Here is a 21,904-nt window from a genome sequence, read left to right as displayed (position 1 = left end):
AGCTTCACAGATGTAAATATTTGAACTTGGGTGTAGTACTGTTTGCTGTAGAAATATTTACAGAGCAGCAGTTCCGGTTGATACAATAACTAGTTCTACATATTGTACGCAAGTTTGAACATTTTTGGCATAATTTCTGATAATAATACTAATAAAAAAAGAATTGGGTGCATTCCCACTTATTAAAATTCACAGGTCCATCTTTAAAATATATAAGCAAAATGAGTGTTTAGCTCTAAGTTAAAGGCCTTGTTTGTTGCTACATTTCATTACCCTGTTTAGTTAAAATGAAAGGAGGTGCAGCCACAATATGCTACTGAATAGACAAAAGTCGCAAAACTTGTCAAATTCAGCGTTTTAACGTAATTTACTCTAAAAAAAAGAATCTTACCCGCAGGGTGGCGGTATAGCTAGATTGTTGTGTTGAGCCCGCTGTCTTTGTGCAGTCGAGGAAGCCAAGATGGCAGCCACCATGAAGGGACCTGTAGTAAGTAAAAATATAAAGAAATTATATTTTTAATTCGAGGCGTTCTTGTATTGTTTCATGTTGAGGTAGTATTGGAAATAGCAGGGATGTTTGCGAGTCAGAAAACTCGCAATTACTGGTTGCGGTGTGAGGAATCCTGGACACACCCTCGTGCAGCTCATGGCAATGATTGTAGCTAGCATCTTACAGTGTTAGCTAGCTTGCTAACGGAGTGGTTAGTTAGCTCTAGCTTCCTCATGTCGCGTCCCAAGAGCTCACGAGCCTACTGACCGTGATAACAGTGATAATACTTAACAAGGCAAAGGTTGTGATAGTCGACAGCGCTGACAGGACACTAGTCATCCTGCCGTCTGAAGCTTTTAAGCTAACGCCAGCTAGCATGACCATTCATAGAAACAAGGTTCCGTGTGTGCGGTTAACGGTTAACGGACGACCGTTGATTGTAGATATAATATGCCAAGCACTTTTAACATTTAATCTTTAGCAGTAATAACCATTGTAGATATCAACAATTGCTTTTTCACAAGTTTGAATTCCAAGCCAACGTATCTATAATGTCATTTTGACAAGTTGCAATTCTAATTGCAGATATCTATAAACTCAGTTCTCACCAGTCAAAATGAACTGTCTTGATGTCAACAATTACTTTCTCACTAGTGGAAATGTTCATTGCATTGTAGATATCTGTATCTTAAGTACAACTAGTCAATTTTTACCATTTAATTCTATTCAAACTCAATTACAGATATCTATAATTCAGTTTTGACACAAGTCGACATATCCATGATGTAATTTTGACTAGTAACAATTCTAAATAATGATATCTATAACTCCATTATCGCTAGTCAGAATTATTGATATCAACAATTCAATTGCCACTATTGCAAATATCCATTGTTAATATCCGTGTTGTCCTAGTAGTAATGTTCTTTGTAGATATCTACCATTGTTCTTACATTACGGATATCATAAATGGAATACAACATATCTAAAATGAAATTCTGACTACTCAAAATTAAATTACTGATATGTTTGTGGGAACTTTAACTAGTAAGATTGTAATTGAATTCTTTTACTAGTAACAATTATATTTGAGATATCTACAATTCCCTTTGTAACTAGTCATAATTGAATTTTAGATATCAAAAAAGGAATTTCAATGCATTTCCACTATAGTCACAATCCATTTTCAACATGTGGAAATTCAATTGTAGATATCTGTTATCCTTATTCTTACTAGTCAAAAAGGAATGACTGATATCTATAATAAAATGATGAAAGATATCTGTAAATCAGTTTCGACTGGTCGAAATGTAATTTTTACACGTGACAATATATTTGTAACATGTCGAAAAAGTTTTACAGATATCTTAAATGAACATTTTCACTAAAACCAAATTAGTCAGCCCTGTACTGGTTAAATGTTAAAAGGGCTTGCCATAGATTTAACTCATTTCCTCTTTGTCTGCAGGCCGTTGAAGATGTGAATGTCACATTTGAAGACCAACAGAAGATCAACAAATTCGCAAGGAACACGAGTCGGATGACGGAGCTGAAAAATGAAATAGAGGCAAAGAAAGTAAGCAACACATGGTCTTATCACACATTACGCATTCATTTTGTCAGTTTACAACAATAAAGAGAGTAAATATTAGGTTTGTATAGCATCTTTCATACACGAGGTGTAGCTTGGCAAAGGAAAAGAATAAACATTAAAACAAGGATGCAGTGCTGGATTATTAAGATTTAAAAAGTTGAAAATAATAGTAAATATGAGATTTAAAAAAGGCAAATTTAAATATAATTTTAGACAATAGATGATTTAGGAATTCTATTTTGTGTTTAATCTTGACACTTCTAAACTAAGATAATGCACCTCACTCACTGGCCTGTTTAAGTATGTTGTTAGGATGTGTTGAGTCAATGTTATGGTCACTTTCAAATATTTACTCTTACATCCACCTAGTCCACACCTCTTATCTTAACATGGCATAATTGATCAACAGCGTTTAGAAACGACCATAAAGTCTAACCAACTCTGTTTGTTCAGATGAGTCACAGTTCAGTGTGCTCTGAAGGGCAGCGCAGCCTCTATATTACTAAGGTGTTAACTTCCCTAACTAATTAAGACGTTGTAATGATCTGCTATTGTCTTTATGCAGAAATCGCTGCAGAACCTGCAGGATGCCAGCGATGACCTGATGATGTTCGACGACGACTCTCTTTTGATCCCTTATCAAATTGGTGACGTTTTTATCAACCACACCCAGGAAGAAACACAAGAGATGCTGGAGGCTGCAAAGGTATGTTCTTAATACCTTTTCAGGTCTGTAATCATCAGTAAATACGCTCATTTAGAGGAAATCATGAAAGCCATCATAATTAAAGATCTGTGCGAAAAATGTAAAATAAAATTATAGAAAAATATTTAACTGAGTGAGCTATGAGCCTCTAGAATCATTTAAAAAATATTACATATATAAAACCAGCGCTCAAATAATTTGACTTCCATCATGCCAAGGTAAGTTTGTGTTTATTACTAACATGTTCTTAATAATCATAATCATTTTCTATCTAATTCCTTTGTCACACAAAATATATAATGAACCGTTCACGCAAAAAAGAAGCGTCGCATTGCAATTTTTTTGCAAACCTTTTATTTGAACTAATATGTCCTACTCTAAGTTGTCCTCATGCATTATGAAGAGGTATCTTTTCTTAACCAAGGTGTATTTAGAATAAGGTCTGGCTTCATGTTTTCTATTTAGTTATATTAAGTTTATATTGCACAAATTCATACCTCAGGTGAAAGATCACCAGAGAAAAATACAGAAGAAGAAGGCAAACTATCTGGCCCTAGTTTGTCAGGGAAGATTAGAAATATGTCCGACTGTCCTATATTTAAACAAAGGATGTACCAATATTTTGAAATCCTCTTTGAGTGCCTGTTAGATTATGTTTTAAAGTGTTGAGTTCTGATTAATACCGTTTTATAATAGAGTCTAGGTTGTTACAAGCTTCAACACTGGATTCTGTTTAAAATCAGTTTGTGTTTTCTTGCATGCACACGTTAATGCACCATATCAAGATTTGTTTTTAATGTGCTCTCCTTTACTTTCATGGAGAGCTGTAATAGAGGTCCAAAAGACATTACAATGTTTTATGTAGAAGTAGTTAGTTTGACAAATGTTGTTGTGCAGATAGTGCTCAGTGCCTATTTAAGTGCTGGGCTTCTTTAAATCACAAATCCACCAGGGATGATCTTTAAATTCAACTGTGTTTATGAACCAAAACAGAAACTTGGCATCTATTCCTGCAGTGAAGTGTGTTGCATAGAAAAATGTGTGACATAAGCTATAACTTGTACTAGACTGAAGATGTGAACAGCTTGTTGCCAAAGTGAAACACTATTCTATAAACGTTTTTTTTAATAAAATGCATCTGTTTCCAAGGTTTATTTACGTTTGGTAAATGCAGTTTAGACCAGAGGTCGTATTAAAAATAAGAAAATGTTTTTGCCCACGCACAGGCTTTTTCATCATCGAGGATTGAGTCATATAGTTCAGCCTTTTGTCACAGGTCAATATATGTGGTGTTATGTAACACATTTTAGCAGTTTTATAGCTGAACAATTTTAACAACCTTTCTTGTCCTGTAGCTCACACTACAAAACTGAAGAGAATAAGTGTAATTACTATTTCATCAAGTATATGTGCAGTGATAATTGGTGCACAATATCGGAACAGTGAGTCCAAAGCAATTAACAGTACCAGGCAGCACCAGCAGACGTCAACGCCACGCTCTGTGATGGAAGGCATTTTGAGCCAGATGGCGTTTGCCAAAAGGGGTGTTTGAGATCCTCCTTGGTGCTCCTTTGGGTCAGTCTCAGCACCTCACAGCTGATGAACTGTAGACGTATCAGGCACTGACCAAGAGGAAGTTCAGATCAGAGCTTGTCCTCCCTTCTGTCCCTTCCAGCCTCTCCCTGATGGTCCTTGGTTCTGCTGCTGCTTCATCACACAACAAAGCAGCCTGCTCAGGCCGGTACTGATTGATGTGGAGCAGTCTGCTACACACTGAATGACAAATGTGTCGAACGACTCACTATTCATCTCATAATATCTGCTGATTATAATTTAGTACACATTTTCAAACAGGTTTTTTCTTCCTCATCTATTAAGCCTCTAGACAGTGTTTTCACAGAGTCATCTAACAGGATTGTTTCATTAAAACTGGTCTGAAGTGTCCTTAACCCTATGTTGCCTGCCTCATGTGCGAGAATTAAGGTGGGCGTCATATAACCAGAGTTTTCATGTTCTGTAATCAGGAAGCACTGGAGCAGGAGGTCAAAGGTCTCGAGGGACGGGTGTCAGCGATACAGGAGTTGTTGGGGGATCTGAAGGTCCAGCTCTATGCCAAGTTTGGTAACAACATTAACCTGGAGGCAGATGAAAGCTGAGCACTCAAATGGACATTGACAGCTGCCCCAGTGTGGACTTATTTTGGCAGCGCTTGTAACACATCCACTGAATGTTTGCCAAACGGAAAATCACGTAGGAGGACTCGGCATGGGCGGCTTAGATTTATAGCTTCTGTCTTTTGTTTACACAGCTGATGAGTCTTCATTTTTAGTTTTGGTAAACATACTCACAAGGAAAACGAAGGTAAATATCTGGCAATTTAATAAATGCACACCATTTTGAAACCTATTTTAATTGGTCTATTATTCAATTATGTTTTCTTTTTACTCTGTTGATCAAAGTTCACCAAAAAACAAGAAACAGAACAGCAATGTAGCATTTTACAATACTTGTTTCATTTATAAGCTTAATTTGTGGATACCTACCCTGATGGTAAGATTAAATCAACATGTCTGTATGTGACACATCAATGTGCTGCAAAGTTCTTTAAAAATCCTTAAAAATATTAAATCCTGATGACCTTTATTGTTGCCTTTTTGGAGAAGCTAACAATAACATTTCATGCTAATGAATCAACAAGAAATGTAGCCACAAACTGAGCTAAAATTAGTTATTTAAAGGCTTAATGTATGTCTTCTTGATCTGTGGCCATAATGTTTGATTTAATATTTAGACGTTACAGCCTCGTCATTAAACACTCAGAACAGCTAATGTATTTGATTTAACTGCCTACAGAAAATGCTGGTTTATCCTGGAAGTGCTGTTTGACCCAAAGGTAGTTTTAATTAAACAAAACAAATCAGACATTTCCGTCCTGTTGTGACTGATAATTTACCCGAGTTAACGAGATCCTCCCATCGCGTAGATAAACTGGTGAGTTGAGGAGATGCCAGATCAAAGTTATCTTTCATGGTAAACTTGTGAAACAAAGGGAGAAGAAGAACTTTCTGTGAACACATTAGATATGCAAATTATGAAGCGTTGTGGCTCTTAAAATGTCAAAACATACAATACATGAAAACTGGTGACTTGTACGGAAGCCTTAAGCGGACAAGCATCCATGCATTACATTTTTCAATGATTACAAGTAATTTCCGGTTGTTTTCTCGAGACTTATTTATCACGTTACCTCGGGATAACAACGCTGGTTTTCCCTTGATAAGTTAATTTAATTCGTTTTCTCCAGATCATGACTTATTTTTCTTCATCTGGACTCTAGATTTTTCTCATTTTTCTTATCTTGAGATAAGAAAAGCTTGCAGGATAATTTTCCAGCAATCTAGAAAACAGGACAACAGGCTGGTCGCTGTGATATTACAGAGCAGGACATGCCGTGCTGCCGTTGCCGACACTAATGAGGTAAGTTAAGCCTGTTTCTACGTTTGTTTTGTGCTTTTGCAGCTTGAGGATACGAGTTATGATCATCTGATGTGGTGGTGCAGTGTTATTATCTCGGGATGATGGGATAATTAAGTCGAGATCTCGAGAAAACAACCAGTAATTACACACGGGAAAACAGAGTAAATAAAATGAATGCATGTCCGCTTAGGGCTTCCGTAGAATTGATCTATCAGCATGATTAAAACAAAACGTACAGAAACAAAACATCAATAAAAGGGAGGTTACTGGTGAGATTGAAAAACAAATGGGCTCATGCAGCTTTATTACAAGAATGAAAAACTGACAGCTAAAAGAAATAAAAACAACTTTATAGCACCTATCATACAAGAAATGCATCTCGGTGCTTTACAATAAGACACGTACATGCACCAATGCTTCAAATGAAATTCAGAGGATGTACATAAAAATAGGAGTACGGTCGAAAGTACAACCCATCCCAAAATGAAAATAAAGATGGAGTACATTTGATGCTTCAGATGGGAAAACAAAACACACTGAAGAACGATAAAGGTTTAATTTGCATAAATTCAAATAAAGAAACAACATACATTAAAATGCACATTAAGCAGTGTGAAGCAAACCTGCAGAAGAGGGCAGCATGAGGAAAAGTTAGAGCATTGAAGCGAAACTTTGAATCAATAATATGTGCTATATAAAATCCTTAATTACCTATGCATACATGAGGTATGTACTATAATAATGCTAGACAAGACCCAAGGAGAGAGAGGGAACCAATATGCAGAATTTAAGTAGTTTTTGTCATCAAATAAGCCTCAGGTTGAACATCAAGTTTGTTATTGAAAAGGCTGTGATCCAATATGATGCTGCTTATTTCATGAACACATTCCTCAGTGTCTGAAACTGAAATGAGTTGTAAACTTTGAAGACCAGCTCCAGTCATGTTTTAAGACGCATAAAATGCTCTGCTTGAAATAATAAATTGTGTCTGTTTTGTTTTTTTCTGCAAAATATGTTTGAATATGTTGTAAAAATCCTCCCAAGGCATCTCCTCCTTCTCCCTCTTTAAAAATTCCTGAATCTGCATCGTCCCCGCCCACTATGTGCTACGTTTCTCCTTTTGTAAAATTACACCCGAAAACCAAACACGTCTCTGCCATCGTTTAGTGGCGAGTTGTTGAAACTTAGCTAGCTTGAAATGTAGTAGTTAGCAGTGTTAACGTTAGTAGTTAGTTTGCACAAATTACGCTGACGGTTACAGCTGGCTCGCACATCGCCAAAGTGGTTGCCATAGGTTACACATAATGATATGCATAGCGTCACCCCGTCCATTAACAGGATTGGCTCCTTAGGTTTGTGACGTCTCAAACCTGCCAATCTGAAAACGTGTTGTTCAGCCTGTCCTTGGTACACTGCAGTTTAAAGCAGACAGGCCCAGCCATGGAGATGACTGCTGATGTTGTCCCTGATATGTCTTGTAGCTCATGAGAAACACCACATGGAGATGTTTACAAGGTTAAACACTTTCCAGGTTTTCAATGGAGGGGGTCTTTAAAGACGAACAATTTCCACAAAAAAACATTTCCCAAAAATGTCCGTATTTCAGCTCAAATTAAGCTCCATTTAAGTTCAAAAGAATAAATCCAGGTGACATCTTTGGCAGATTTTGTTGCCTGAATAGCTTTGCTTCAGTTTCCAGATACGTCTCTGTACATGCTTGATGGTTGGTGGCTCCCACAAACATCAACAATGCACAGACCTCATTAAATCGAGCCCTCGAGTGTGGCCCTGCACGAGCTAATAAAATATCAGGGAAAAAAAGGAAATGGAGAGCTTGAAGTTACAGCAAACTCCTCTGGAGGATCAAGATCTCAATTAACAAGTTTCTCCTCCCGGTAGGTTTTTCCTGCTGAACATTCATGGCTATGATTAAGAGGAACTCCACCCACACAGAGTTGTCTTTATGCACAGCTTGTTAAACCCCCGGCTCAGAGCAACACACATGGAAATGACTGGACTTATTTCCCAGATGGCCTTGTTTACTCTCTGCCCCCCCCCCCTCTCTCTCTCTCGCTCTCTTTTCTCTTTTTATCCGTTTGTTTCCATCCGTCCTCTCACTCCCCTGCTTCCCCTCTAATGACACAGGTGTTGATATTTATCAACTGTGCGATTGTAGTGAACATTAGGAACACTTTCACAGCTTTTAAATACGAGTCCTGCTGTTGCTCTAAATAGTCAAATACGGTGGGATGCTGCAGTCTGTCAGAATCTGATGATTCATTTAATTAGTGTTTTCCTTCGATTATAGCCGCAGAAAATCTTGCTAGGCTAAAATATACCAAACACAATCTGAATTTGTGACTAAATATAATGTGATATTTAAGCTCAGGCTGACTGCAGCAACAGCAGGAACAGACCAGAAGGTGTCTCTGTCTCCCCAGATATATATCACACTAAAATCAAGCAGCTTTAACTTATATTAACATGAGTTTATTAGAATTAATTGCACATTGTAAATATTGTGTCAAACATGTTGCTGTCACCGCTTCTCAGGGAAAAGTATGAATGAGATGTGGAGGAAATTACAGAAATATGCAGAAGCATAATTGGAAGTCGCATTTTAAGCCAGTCCACATTCATAATTTGAGCTCTAGATTCAAAGCTTGATGTGCCAAGAACCCCTTCAGACTACATGCCCCTCTTCTTTCTCTATAAACTACAATATAGCAGGTTTTGTAGGTGTGACTTTGTGCACACTTCATCATTCTCTGCCCTGATGCTACAGTGAAAAATAGTGTTTGCCCACCGTCTCTGTATGTTAGCTTAAATGTCAGGAGAGTCAACCCCGACGATTCGAGAAATCCACAGCAGCTCCAGCCATTCTTCATCTCTGTGCAGCTCTTCTTTCTCACCCGGCTTTTGTCCTCGAGAAGCGAGGAGGAATCTCACCGCTGCTCGAAAAGCACAGTGCAACATGGCATCTGTCAAAGGCCATGTAATTCATACTGTAGACAATAATACTTGTATTTGTAATATAAAGAAAACTCGCCGACAGAATCATCAGCACCGTCGTCTTATAGGAAGCTAGATTTATTTTTATTAAACATTTTACAGTAAAGACATAAGTAAGAGGGAAGATGACAAAAACACTAAAAATGCTCCCATTTAAAAAGCGTATTATGTCCACATATCTCAAAGCATTTATCAATAATCGACTCGCAGGAAATTCATTTTGAAAATGAATAGCTTTTCTCTGATACATATTGTAAAAAAGGAGGTGAAAAAGGTTCTTATTACTCAAGTAGATGTAAAGGTGCTAGTGTATAGAAAAGGCTCTTGTAAAGTAGAAGTACCGATTGATGTAAAAGTGAGAAAATGAGGCTCTGAAATTTACTAATAATAAAATTTAACCGTAGCCCTCTGAAGGCTGCTGTCTGTTTCTGTGCAAAGCTGTGTCATATTTTAAGACAATTTAACGTAATAAATTCTTGCTTCAAATTAAAGTCCTTATGTTTGAGTGTAGCATCTAACGAAAAATCTCATCCTGCTTCTTTTAACTTTCTAACATACCAGTGGAAGCCGACCCGGTGGCAATCTTCTAACTGATGGTCTGGTTTGCTTTTGTGATTAACCTTGTAAACATCTCCATGTGGTGTTCTTCATGTGCTAGAAGATGTATCAGGGACAACATCGGCAGTCGTCTCCACGGCTGGGCCTGTCTGCTTTTAAACTGCAGTGTACCAAGGACAGGCTGAACGACACGTTTTCAGATTGGACAGGTTTGAGATGTCACAAACCTAAGGAGCCAATCCCGTTAATCATCATGTGCAACCTATGGCAACCAGTCGGCAACCACCATTTTTGCAAACTCACATTAACATTACTGCTACTGACGTGTTTTGTCTTCAGCTGTTATTTTGCAAAAGGTGAAGCGTAGCACAAAGTGGGCGGGGCCTGTGCAGGTTCAGGAATTTTTAATGAGGGAGAAGGAGGAGATGTCTTGGGAGGATTTTTACAAGGTAATTAAATTAAATTTGCAGAACAGATCAGACAATTTATTATGTCAAGCATTTTACATGTTTTAAAACACGACTGGAGCTGGTGTTTAAAGTACAGATACCTGAATACTCCTACTCCTCTTACTCCTAGTCAGGGATTGTAAATATGCTTTTTGGTCTGTTGGTCAGACAAAACAAATCACAAATCACTTTTGATTCAGTAAATTTTGTATCAAATTATTTAGTATTCCTGTTGTTCAGTGGACCGGGAACATTGATTATTTGAACAATGTGTCATCAGATGAACCAGTAGCGATAATAATCATTTTTTGCAGCTGTAGTCTGACACTGCTGCAGCACCAGGATGCCTCCATCAACAAGAAAACCCACCTGTGTCTCTGAGCGATGGGGCAGGATATGAGGGTCCTTAGCCTCGACAGCTGTAGTGCCGCATATTCTGAGAGAATGTCAAGTAAGCTGCATCAGGAGGGTTAAGCAGAGAAGCCTAAAAAACACAAAGAATACTGAGTGCAGAGAAGAGACCATGTGTCGGGGGCTGAGAGAGGCTCAACGCAGCGGCGCACCTGTGTGAACAAATGTCTCGGATCATTTAGGAAAGGGCACAAAGCTCACACTGCAGATGCACCACAGACCTGAGAAGTTTTTGTGGGAGAGACTTTCAGGACTCATTAATTTGTTGATAATGAATTTCATTCCTTCACTTCCTGGACAGGGACTGTGGATTTATGCGTGGAGGCTGGGATGTCTTCTGTCATTCATTTCATTACTGTCTGTCAAGTTGATCAGCCGAGACAATAAAGGCACAATTCCACTGCGGCGGCGTATGAATCATCTGAATGATGAAGACAAGTCTTTGTGTGGACTGATCCCTCTGTGAGCATCTGTGTGTGTGTGTGTGTGGGCATCTGTGTGTGTGTGTGTGTGTGGCATCAGTGCTGCAATCAGGACTTATAAGTGCTTTGAAACAAATTGGTGTCCCAGAGCCAACATGCAGTGGTTTATTTAAAGTTTGTTTATCTTTCATTTATGAATTGCTGAATTGGAAATTAAAATGTTCGCCCATGTATCATCAAGTCTCCGTCGAGCATGCCTAAAATGTGTGGGAGTGCAAGCTTGTAAGTTTCCATCAGTTATCCGTTTTAATCAGTGGCCTCTAATATGCAGAGAGTATTACTTGAGAAGTGCATTTCCATATCCATGATGAACAATAGACCAAATAAGTTACCATATGAAAGACAGTAGAATGGCTCCAAATATTTCAATGAATATCATTACCAAAGCCTGAGTTTATGACGGTTACATTGCAAGGGCCTTGAGGAAACAGCCAAGCTGTCAGGAGACGGTTTGAAGTGATTGACGGCTTAAATCTTTCCGAATATTTCCCTCTGACTTCAGATATTTAGATTTTCATCTAAACACGACATTTCAAAGTGAGTTTATTTTTTACCATTGTAGCCACACAAGTGCTGGGAAGGTTTAAGGGATGGAAATGTCTGTCAGTAAACCGAGTAAGTACAGAGCCAAAACAACTACTGGATGGATTGCTTTGAAATTCTGTTCAGACATTCATGCTCCCCAGAGGATTCAGTCCAGTGCTGCAGTTATCCTCTGAGGTTTCCTCTAACTCCACCATGATGTTGCATTTCAGGTTTCTTCTTAAATATATTAGCTGCTCAAAGGAGTCCCAAGAAACTATATGCACAAACCCATTCATTGTCCCCAGACAATAAATCTTAAAGACTTTGGTGATCCCCTTACTTTACCTTTAGCGCCACCATGAGGTTGGAACTTTTATGCTTAAATGTTTCAACGACCGTTGGATGGATTGGCAAGAAATTTGGTGAATACTGTCATGGTCCCAAGACGATGAATCACCCCGACTTTCGTGATCCCCTGACATTTCCCCTCGCGCCACCATGATGGTGACATTTCCATTCTTGAGTTATTGTAATGATTACCATGATATTTGGTGCAGTCATTCATGGATAACTTTAATAACACTGAAATTCCCTTCACTCGCATTCGGTCAACATTTGAATCTCTTGGTTCATGACTACATTCCTGCAATCCCAACAGCAATACTTTGTGTTTAGCTCTAAGTAGCAAATGTCTAACGTCCTGAACTACGACGTGGAGAAAGACAAAGTTACCGGCTAAAAGTCATGTTTTAGAGGTTAACATGTAGCTCAAACACTTTGTATCAGCCTCACAAAGGCCTACATCCTCCCTTAACGCAACCCCTCTGTTTGTGCTGAAGGTTAGGGTGTCAGGTGTCTTTTCGGGTCCAAGGGGTACTGGTCATCTAGCCTCAAAAATGGCAGCCGATACAGAGCGTTTTTCAGATCTAGACTCCAGCTAGAGTGATTGAAAGAAACTTCCCATAATTCTTTGCGAACTTAGTTAGTTTAAGGGCCCGATCAGACAGGACGCGTTTTAGCAGCTGGGAGCAGCTTTTTTGTCATTGTTTTCAATGAGACGCTTTTTGCGCGCTGCTTTTGCTTTGCAGAGCGCCTCGCTTTTTTCCGCTCTGTGCACCTCGCGTTTTTGGGAAACGCTCCGAGCGCCTTGAGTTGAAAAAACTTCAACTCAAAGCAGAAAAGCGCCCGGCGTCATGGGCGTTTTTTCTCATTGTCCAATCAGATGAAAGGAGAGGCAAGCCTTCTGTCAGTTTACAATGTAACGGTTAGGTTAATGACAGCTAATGATTCGGTGGTTGCCTTAACAACAGTAGGGGGAAAAAGGCGCCCCCAGCTGCTAAAACACTGTCTGATCAAGTGTTTACTCTCACAAAAAGGCAGTGCAATGCGGTTCGCGTTTTATGCCTGCAAAACGCATTCTGTCTGATCGGGCCCTAAGACGGCCACTGGTGCGGGAAAAGAAGCGCATATTTTTGCGAGTAATCATTCTGAAATTGTAGGATCCACTGAAACAGCTAAGTTTAAGGTAGATGCAAAGGAATATGTAATATGATCTTTACAAGCATTTCAAAATTGCTATTTAGGATGTCAGAACTATGTGTTAACACAATTTTTTAATGACATCATGTCCTTTGTATAAAGCTTTAAAAGTGTGACATAATTAGTAATGTCCCATTCCTAGATGAAGGGGCATTCCATAACTAGGCGTAGCGCCAAAGTGGAGAATTGGGATTGAGCCTTAGTCTTGTTGCTAATAAGGTCCTAGAGTCATAATTTAATCCCCTTCAGTAAGGCAGAGTTATTTCTAAGCACACATACAACAGGGCACTGCAGCCTCGGTGGTCCAGTCCAAGTACGTACGCTGAGCTTATGACCACTGGGCAGCTCTGACAGGCCAATCTAAAGTTCTGTGTATTGCACAATGTTGCTGTAATGGCTTTTACTGAGGCAGGATGAATGCTGCACATTCAGTCCAGCAGGATTTTCCCCAAGTACAGATTTAAACCAATGATCCTTCAGTCACATTAGTGTTGCACCGACTCAGCTCTACTGTCGCCCAATTAGCTTCAATTTATGGGCCGACAACAGCGAATAACAGCGCGAAAGATGGTTTTGTGTAGTCGTCCTTTCGGGTGACATTGTTCTGTGATTCTGCGATCGCTCCAGTATTCATCTTCTGCGTCCTTGTTTGAAACGTACACAAAGCCTAATTGAGAGAGAAATAGAAAGGAAACAACAATCTTTTCATCTAATTGGTCAAAAGCCATCCAAATTAAAGCACAAACTTAATCAGAAGCTGCACCACTGTAGCTGAGCAGTAAAAGGTTCATCAAATCATAGCATCGCATTCATCCGTGGAGCTGAATTCCATTATAAATCCTCATTCATGTGCTCTGCGAGTTCCATTATAAAGCCTGACAGTGTGATGTCTGTGGGAGTTGTTCACCTTGATCCTGCTGCTGAGTCTCTTCTATTAACACCTCGCTAGGTGCTGCGCCTTGTTTTCACTTCAGTTTTGGTTTCAACACATCACTCGGCTCCAACTGGCAAATGTAACTTTTATATGTGCCAGTGAGCAGATGTCATCCTGCCAATAAATCGTCTGTTGAATACTTCCATTTAGGCCACTCGATCGGCTCAAAAGAGAATACTGTCAGAAAGAGATGCAGAGGAATAGGTTGTACTGCAGCATGCGTTGGTCTAGCCTCATTGTAAGTGGTTAAAATGGATGAAACAAGAACACATTCAAGTTTATTTTGATCGAACACTGAAGCGTTCTGAGGTTTGGGGAAAAGTATGATCCACTTTAATGGTGTAAGATTATCTTGGCTGCTTATTTATAAGTACCACATGCAAATTTAATTAACTTTCATGGTCTTATGCAATCTAACTTTTCATAACTATCATGTACATTATGTTTTGTAACATCTTAACGGTCATCATCTCATGCTATATATGTTTTTATTACTTATTATCACTGCAAATTCAATGTCAACGTAATTGCCACCATTACTTCCTATTGAGCTTAATCTTTTGCTTAATATCCATCCATCCATTATCCGGTGCCTGGTCGCGTTGGTAGCAGGCTCAGCAAGGTGGCCCAGGTGTTCCTCTCCCCAGCAACGTTTTCCAGTTCCTCCTGGGGGATTCCGAGGCGTTCCCAGGCCAGACATTTAATCCCTCCAGTGAGCTCTGGGTCTGCCCCGGGGTCTCCTCCCAGATGGATGTTCCCAGAAAACCTCCAAAGGGAGGTGACCAGGAGGCTTCCTAACCAGGAGGAGAAGTGGCTCTACTCGGATCTCCGAGCTCCTTACCCTATCTCTAAGGCTGAGCCCAGACATCCTCTGAAGGAAACTCATTTTGGCCGCTTGTATCCGCATTCTCATTCTTTCGGTCACTACCCAAAGCTCGTGACCATAGGTGAGGGTTGGAACGTAGATCGACTGGTAAATCGAAAGCTTTGCCTTCAGGCTCAGCTCCCTCTTCACCACAACGGTCCGGTACAAAGCCCGCATTACTGCTGATGCTGCACCGATCCGCCTGTCAATCTCACGATCCATTTTACCCTCACTCGTGAACAAGACCCCGAGATACTTGAACTCCTTCTCTTGAGGCAGAGACTCACTCCCCACCCGGAGGGGGCGATCCACCGTTTTCTGTTTTCCTTTTGCTTAATAACTTATTGTAATATTGTTAATATATAAGGCACTGTCTCTTTGCATTTAACCCCTATGCACTTTATATATTATATTTCCCTTATATTTGACTTTTGTATTACTTGTATTTTTTACTGTAACTTTGGAGCAATCTGGCACGAGAATTTCCATCTGGATAAATAAAGTTCTTTCTTATCTTCTTTTATCTCTTCATGGAAATTAACACCACAAAATTAATGGTTACTAGTAGGGGCGGGAATCGCAGGGTAACTCACAATACGATACGCGATACGCGGCCCACGATAACAATAATATCACGATACAGCGATTCTGTGATTATTGATATATTGCAAGACAATCATATAACGATACATCACGATATCTGGTAACTTCTGGTTAGAATTGCCGTATATTTGTAAATTGAAATATGGAAATTTGGCGCCAGCCTGACTCGAATTGCACGAGTCAGGACTCCAATATATTGCTATATCTATCAGTATATGAAATCCTCCCTGGTCGCATCTGATGGCTGTTCACCAGTAAGTCTGGTTCTGCTCGAGGTTTCTGTTAAAGGAAGTTTCTCCTTGCCACTGTCATCAAGTGCTTACTCATGGTGGATTAGGTTGAGTCTGGATTATTTAACCCAGAGTACAATCTAGACCTGCTCTTAATGTAAAGTGTCATTTGGGATTTGGCACGATAAAACACTTGGCTTCCGTACACTTGGTTTCAAATCTGACAGTTTTCCCTTAAAGTTAAGCAACAAATAACACCCTTAAAGGGAAAGATCAGATGTTCTGAGGTGGAGTTCTATAAGGTACTTGTCAGTAGTCAGCGTATTACCTGCAGAAGATGGCGGTCAGCATGGGGCCTGTTTGAGGAAGCCAGCCAGGTCTATAAACCGCTGACCCAAAAAGTCGTCTGATCCTGTGCGTGCCAAGCGTAGCAATATGGACGTTGTACGGTTGAGGAAAATGTAGTGCCAAAGCAAAGAGCTGTCTGAGAGCAAGGTGAAAAAACTCAGCCTACTCAAAAGGGTATTATTATTTTCATAGGTGGCTAAAATGTGCAGTGAATAGCTGCCGTGTTGGTACTCCGACCAGCTTCTCCAAACAGTGGCAGCGCTGACCGTCGTCTACTGTTGGCAATGAACTTCAGCAACACCTCTTCAAAAACCTGAACTATCCTTTTAAGTATTATTAATTTAACATTTTTATTAAATGATTGCTGCAAGGAGATGCATTACATCAGCCTTTTCAAACCAGTGAGAAAGTGAGCTCAAACAAAACATCAAAGACAGAAATAACTTAAAAAACCTTGGCAGAAAATTGTGTGTTAATGTGGGACCTCTTTGCTCATATTAAGAAGCAGATTTGGAAAAAGTGGCTTCCTAGGGCTTTAATAAATCAAATGTGGATCTATTTGGCAGGCTTTCATCCAATACTAAGAAAAGAGTAAAACAATGAACAATATTAGAGCCGGGAGCAACACCAGAGAAGTGTCTAACTGTGACTGACAATGTGTGATGTGCAGTGCCTGCAAACCACAGTGTGCCACTCAGAGATATAACGTTTTACATCCTGTTTGAACTTTGTTAAGCTAAAAGATTGATTTAAAATCAGATAAAAAAAAAAATCCTGGATGAAATCTAAAATGTTACTTGACTATGTGTTGAAGAAAAAGTATGTTTTCCAAACTAATCCTTTTAGTTTGGGGGCGGCGGTGGCTCAGTGGAACAGTCGGTCGTCTCCCAATCGGAAGGTTGGCGGTTCAAACACGCAGATGTTGTAGGGGGACGCCAACGCAGTAATGGCGGCTTGTCAACTTCCGGTGAGTCCCCGGATTTGTGTGTATGTTTGGCAGGTTAGTTTAAAAAGTTTTGAAACTGTAAAAACAAAGTCTGTAAATGTATTCTGTCTGGAATGAACAACACTTATAATGCGTAATGCTGTGGGCTGAGGCTGTAGAAGTTGAGCAAAAGCTCTTTGTGGGCTTAAAAATGAGCCAGTGTGAGATTTAAATATGATCTCAGCTTCATTAAATGAAGCGAGGGGACTCAGGGGGCTGATTTACTCCACAGACAGCATCACAAAGTGAAACTTCAGAAGAATTTTAGAAAGAGGTCAGATTATGAATAACCGTACCGATGGTGTTGATTTCACTGAGGGCGTTAATGTGAGATTAATTAAGTATCTAAAGTTATCATGTAGCTCAAAGTGTCATGACAACACATAAAATACTTTTATTTTGGTTGTACTGGCGTTCTACCTGACTGTGTGCTGCTCTTTCTCCTTATGTAATGGGCTTAGGCAGGCTTGCATCCAGAACTTGGCAGTTTGTGAAACAGGCTGTGTTTTTGCTAATCTCAAAATTAAATTGCACATATTTAGAGTTGTTTGTAATTTTTCCCTGCAGTGCTGCTCTGCAGCTGTTCAGGCTTTACTATGGGGCTGACTTTCACATCAGATAGCACACCCAAAAAAGATTATTAACTCCTTGATGGCACCGTCCTCCTCCGTCTGATCAGCTTTACATTAGTGAAAAGATGACGGCAGATTTTAGCTCTCATGGATGAGATGGATGTTGAATTGACACAGAACTAAACACAAGCAGGCTCTTTATTTCTAGCAGACGCTGAGTGTTAGCTGCAACTGACTTTAGCCCTGCAGATGTAGTTAGCTAGGGTTTACTTATTAGCTAATGACAACTCGTGAGTAGTTCATTTCAATGCAAAAGGTGGCTCTAGACTGTATTAATAATGGATGTAGCCACCATGACGTCACACATTGGTTTGACCTGACTTCGACATTTAGGCGAGGGTTTGTTAGGATTCTTGAGCCAGAAGCATTCGGACGAGAGTTGTGCAAACTCGCCCTTAATTTCGCAGTACTTAAAGTACTTAAATTCAACCCTCTGCGGTTACATGACTATAAAAATGAGGTAAAAAGAGAAAACCACTTTGTTAGACCACTCTGACAACATGTTTAATTCTGCTGTAAAATTCGCCATCAGCATGATGCTAAATGTGGACATCGCCACCGTGATGTCTGGTTTGGCGAATGCTTTTTGAAGCATCACGTTTGGTATTTTGGCCGTCACCATGTCGATTTTCTAGAACAGGAAGTGACCATATTTGGACAAAAGACTGGTGCTGCAAAGTGGCTTGGCAAATGTCAAGGTATCAAAGCTGAACAATCTGGCAAATGAGCTCGTTAACCATCGAGTTTCCCACAAAATGAGGTTGTAACTGACCGGCAACGACAACACAAACATGGCCAAGACGTTGTAGTATCTGACCTGAGATGTGAGTTGCTTACGCAAGTGGCTCTGGAATGTTTTATAGAGTAGTAAAATAATGGTATATGCCCTGTCTAAAATGATGTATATGATGTTATGGACATGCACAGTGAGAAGAGGACCACTCCTTATAAGTTGATGTATCACGCGCCTCTCGGCTTGAAAGAAAAGGGGACTCCGTCCTAATATGGCAAAAGAAACATGCACTCCCCTCGATCATATGTAAGTGTATGTTGAACTGTGATTCGAGTGTTCTCCCAGGTATTCTAGAAGCCTGATCGATGCTCTTATGCAAACAAGTCGGTGTCAACGGAGGTTCTTTCATCACCTGCGCATCATCGATGTCTGAGAAACAACAAGGTTAAGTTCAGGAACTGCAGCTCGCAGACTGCCCAACCTTTACTTAAAGCAACTTCACCCAAATGAAGCATAACTCTAAGCTTTAATTTAAATATAAATCATTGAGTAACATATACAATCACCTCCAGTACAGTGACATAATTAGAAATAAGCTATAGTCTTTGTACCAGGCTGTAAACATGCAGTCTGATAAATGAAGAAAGCGTATAAATAAAGATCAGCATTGTTCTTGTAATGCACTCTATAGAGAAGCCAGTAAGCCTTCTTAATATAGTTCAGTGTTTAAAATAAAATGTCAGTCATTGTGAAATAATCCTCTTTGGATGCCGACTGTAGAAAAAGCAACATGGCTTAAGCATGAGGAGAAATCTAAAGCAGATCTGGTGTGACTGCGGTTGCTAATCTATGATCGGATTGTTGCTGTTGTAAATGGAAAATTAAACATGGAAATGTAGCGTTAGCACCAATCACTGCACTTATAGTGAGTTTTACATGTGCTCAACTGATGTTCATACCTTACTGTAGCCCAATGCCGCCCAGCCTCGGTATAAAGGAGCAGTATGCAGAGGCGTACAGTGATGCTATGAGGATATTATTGTGCATGACAAGATTTATAATGCAAGTCGTTTATCAAAATAAAAGCACCCACAGGGAACCTTATGTATAAATGTATGTGTAGAAGTGATAAAGTACGGAGCAGCATAATTGATGTGCTGCAAAAGTTGCACAGTAAACTTTAATGAAATAACAACTCAGTTCAGAAGTCTTTGTTGTGTGTTTTAAGAATGGCTGATCGGCTGCTTTTTGACGATTCAAACCCGCGTCTTTAATCATTCATAAAGTAACTTGAACTTTGTTTTAGCTCTAAAAACCTTTTGATGAACCGTCAGAGCTGAAGACATTCCTGCTGCTCTGAAACATTCACTCTATTATCTGACTGACCTCGTTTTATGATGTGGGTTAGCGCGCTTTCTTCAAACGGATTAGGAATGACCTCATCCTGGGAATTCCAGCCTCCTTCGTCGTGTATCTGTATCTTTCATTCATGCATCCGTAAACTGCATTGTGTGATCCATCTCTGCGTGTCTTTGAAGCGGCGGCGAGTCTCTGAGGGGCAGGTTGGACGTTGGATGAAAGAATTGTTGTACATCGATTAATATTTCAATAGGTGTTTACGCAATGGAAATAGAAAATCAATAGCGTTCTGCACATGGATGTCACACATGTTTTATCTGTCTCGTGACGCTCCGTCACAGTGCAGGTGTGACACCACGCTAACAGACCCGTTGTATTTAACAGTTTATCTAAACAGTGTATTGCTTTATCAGATCTCACTGCTGATGTAAGGAGTGGCTGTTAACCTCATTTGCTTTCACCGAGCCTTCACCGTCTCCGGCTGGGTATTTTCAAGTGTGAAGTTTTCAAAAGTCTTTGAAGATAGACAACCTAGATTTTCTTATTTCCCTGCAATTTCTGGAAAAGGAGGTTTGAAGGCGTGCTCTGGGTACCAGCCAACAATGTAGAGAAAAAGAGATGAAAATAACATTCCTCAATTGAAAGTATTGACATTTAGCCGTGGATGCGCAAGTTTTGAGTGAGTGGACCCTTCATTTTTTCCCCTTCAAAACATCTTAGAGAAGGCCCAGCCATAAAAACAAGGCTGATTAGCCAACGGGCAAAATTGGCTCCTGCCCTGAGGCCTCAGACCCCCGGGGGCCCTCGGGTTCGTGGCATGTCCTCGGTTATTTGATTAAAAATTTAGAGCTTTCGTCGAGCTGGTGGGTATAATTTAGAACTTTGTAGGGAGCCAGGGGAGCTATTTCCCCTTTCTGCCAATCTTTATGCTAAGCTAAGCTAATCAACTCCTGGCTCTCGCTTCATAATTAATATACAGACTTAAAGGTGGTATTGAGACTTTCATCATACTCTTGGCAAAAAAATAGGTATCTTTCCCAAAATATTGTAAAAAATGTTGGTGTATAGTTGGAAGCAAAATAGTGCAAAGGCAACTTGGTGAACAAATGTTGGCACATATTGTGACTAAATGTCTGCATAAGCTTCAACCTGAGACCAAAACATCAGACTTGTTAAGAGTGATAAGAGATGTACATAAAAGAAAGTGTAACGCCATATTCCCAACATGTTTTCCTCTTTGTTTTTCACCATTTCAGATTTCAGTGGCACTATTTTAACATCATCTTCTTACGCTCCCTCCTCTGCAATGGCCTAATGGCACCTGACTGAACAATTAGCTCCACCAGCTGTTTAGCTCAACCAACAAAGTCCTAACAATCACACAACGGTCGTGGAATGGAAAGTGGAAAGTTTTTTTCTTGCAAATTTGGTAAAAAAATTTGCATTTGGATGGAGGCAGAGTCTCTGTTTTCTTGGGCAGATTACACAAACATGGGTTTGGCAGATTTCAGTTGTGGAAAGAAATTAAAGACATGTTCTCTTCCCTTTATTACGTCAACTTTACTTGAGTGTTTACAATCATCTTTATGTCTATCTTAGAGGTAAATGTATCCATGGGCTGCACGGTGGTGCAGTGGTTAGCGCTGCTGCTCACAGCGAGGTTCCTGCTTCAGACATGTGGGCTCCCCATATGTTCTCCCCGTCCCCGTCCTCCGGGTACTCCAACTTCTTCCCATAGTCCAAAGACGTGCTCGTAGGGGACTCTAAATTGCCCGTAGGTGTGAATGTGAGCGTGAATTGACTGGCGATCAGTCCAGGGTGTAACCCCGCCTCTCGCCCAGTGACAGCTGGGATAGGCTCCACCCCCTGCGACCCTGATCAGAATAAGCGGTATGGATAACAGATGGATTGTTTATATATTTATTTGACAGCTGTTTTGCTCGTCAAGATTTGGCACACAAAACATATGATC

General features: G+C 40.0%; 1 protein-coding gene across 1 annotated transcript; it reads left to right on the top strand.

Moving 5' to 3' along the window:
* Positions 1 to 430: 430 nt before the first annotated feature.
* On the top strand, positions 431 to 5,196 carry pfdn4 (prefoldin subunit 4). The gene is made up of 4 exons (XM_069660469.1): positions 431 to 487; positions 1,959 to 2,066; positions 2,650 to 2,790; positions 4,815 to 5,196. Exons 1-4 carry the CDS (start codon positions 461 to 463, stop codon positions 4,944 to 4,946), a joined length of 408 nt encoding a protein of 135 aa, XP_069516570.1. The 5' UTR covers positions 431 to 460; the 3' UTR covers positions 4,947 to 5,196.
* The last annotated feature ends 16,708 nt before the right edge of the window (positions 5,197 to 21,904 follow it).

This window comes from Semicossyphus pulcher, unplaced genomic scaffold (assembly GCF_022749685.1).
Source record: "Semicossyphus pulcher isolate SPU_LCO1_2020_fin unplaced genomic scaffold, fSemPul1.0.p SCAF_13, whole genome shotgun sequence".
Lineage (NCBI taxonomy): Eukaryota > Metazoa > Chordata > Actinopteri > Labriformes > Labridae > Semicossyphus > Semicossyphus pulcher.
Note: the sequence above shows the minus strand (reverse complement) of the source record. Positions and strands in the feature narration are given on the sequence as shown.

Coding starts and splice junctions, on each gene's coding strand:
- pfdn4 (XM_069660469.1), top strand. CDS start 461: ATGGCAGCCACCATGAAGGGACCTGTA. Junction 488..1,958: donor CCACCATGAAGGGACCTGTA/GTAAGTAAAAAT, acceptor CTTTGTCTGCAG/GCCGTTGAAGATGTGAATGT. Junction 2,791..4,814: donor AGATGCTGGAGGCTGCAAAG/GTATGTTCTTAA, acceptor TTCTGTAATCAG/GAAGCACTGGAGCAGGAGGT.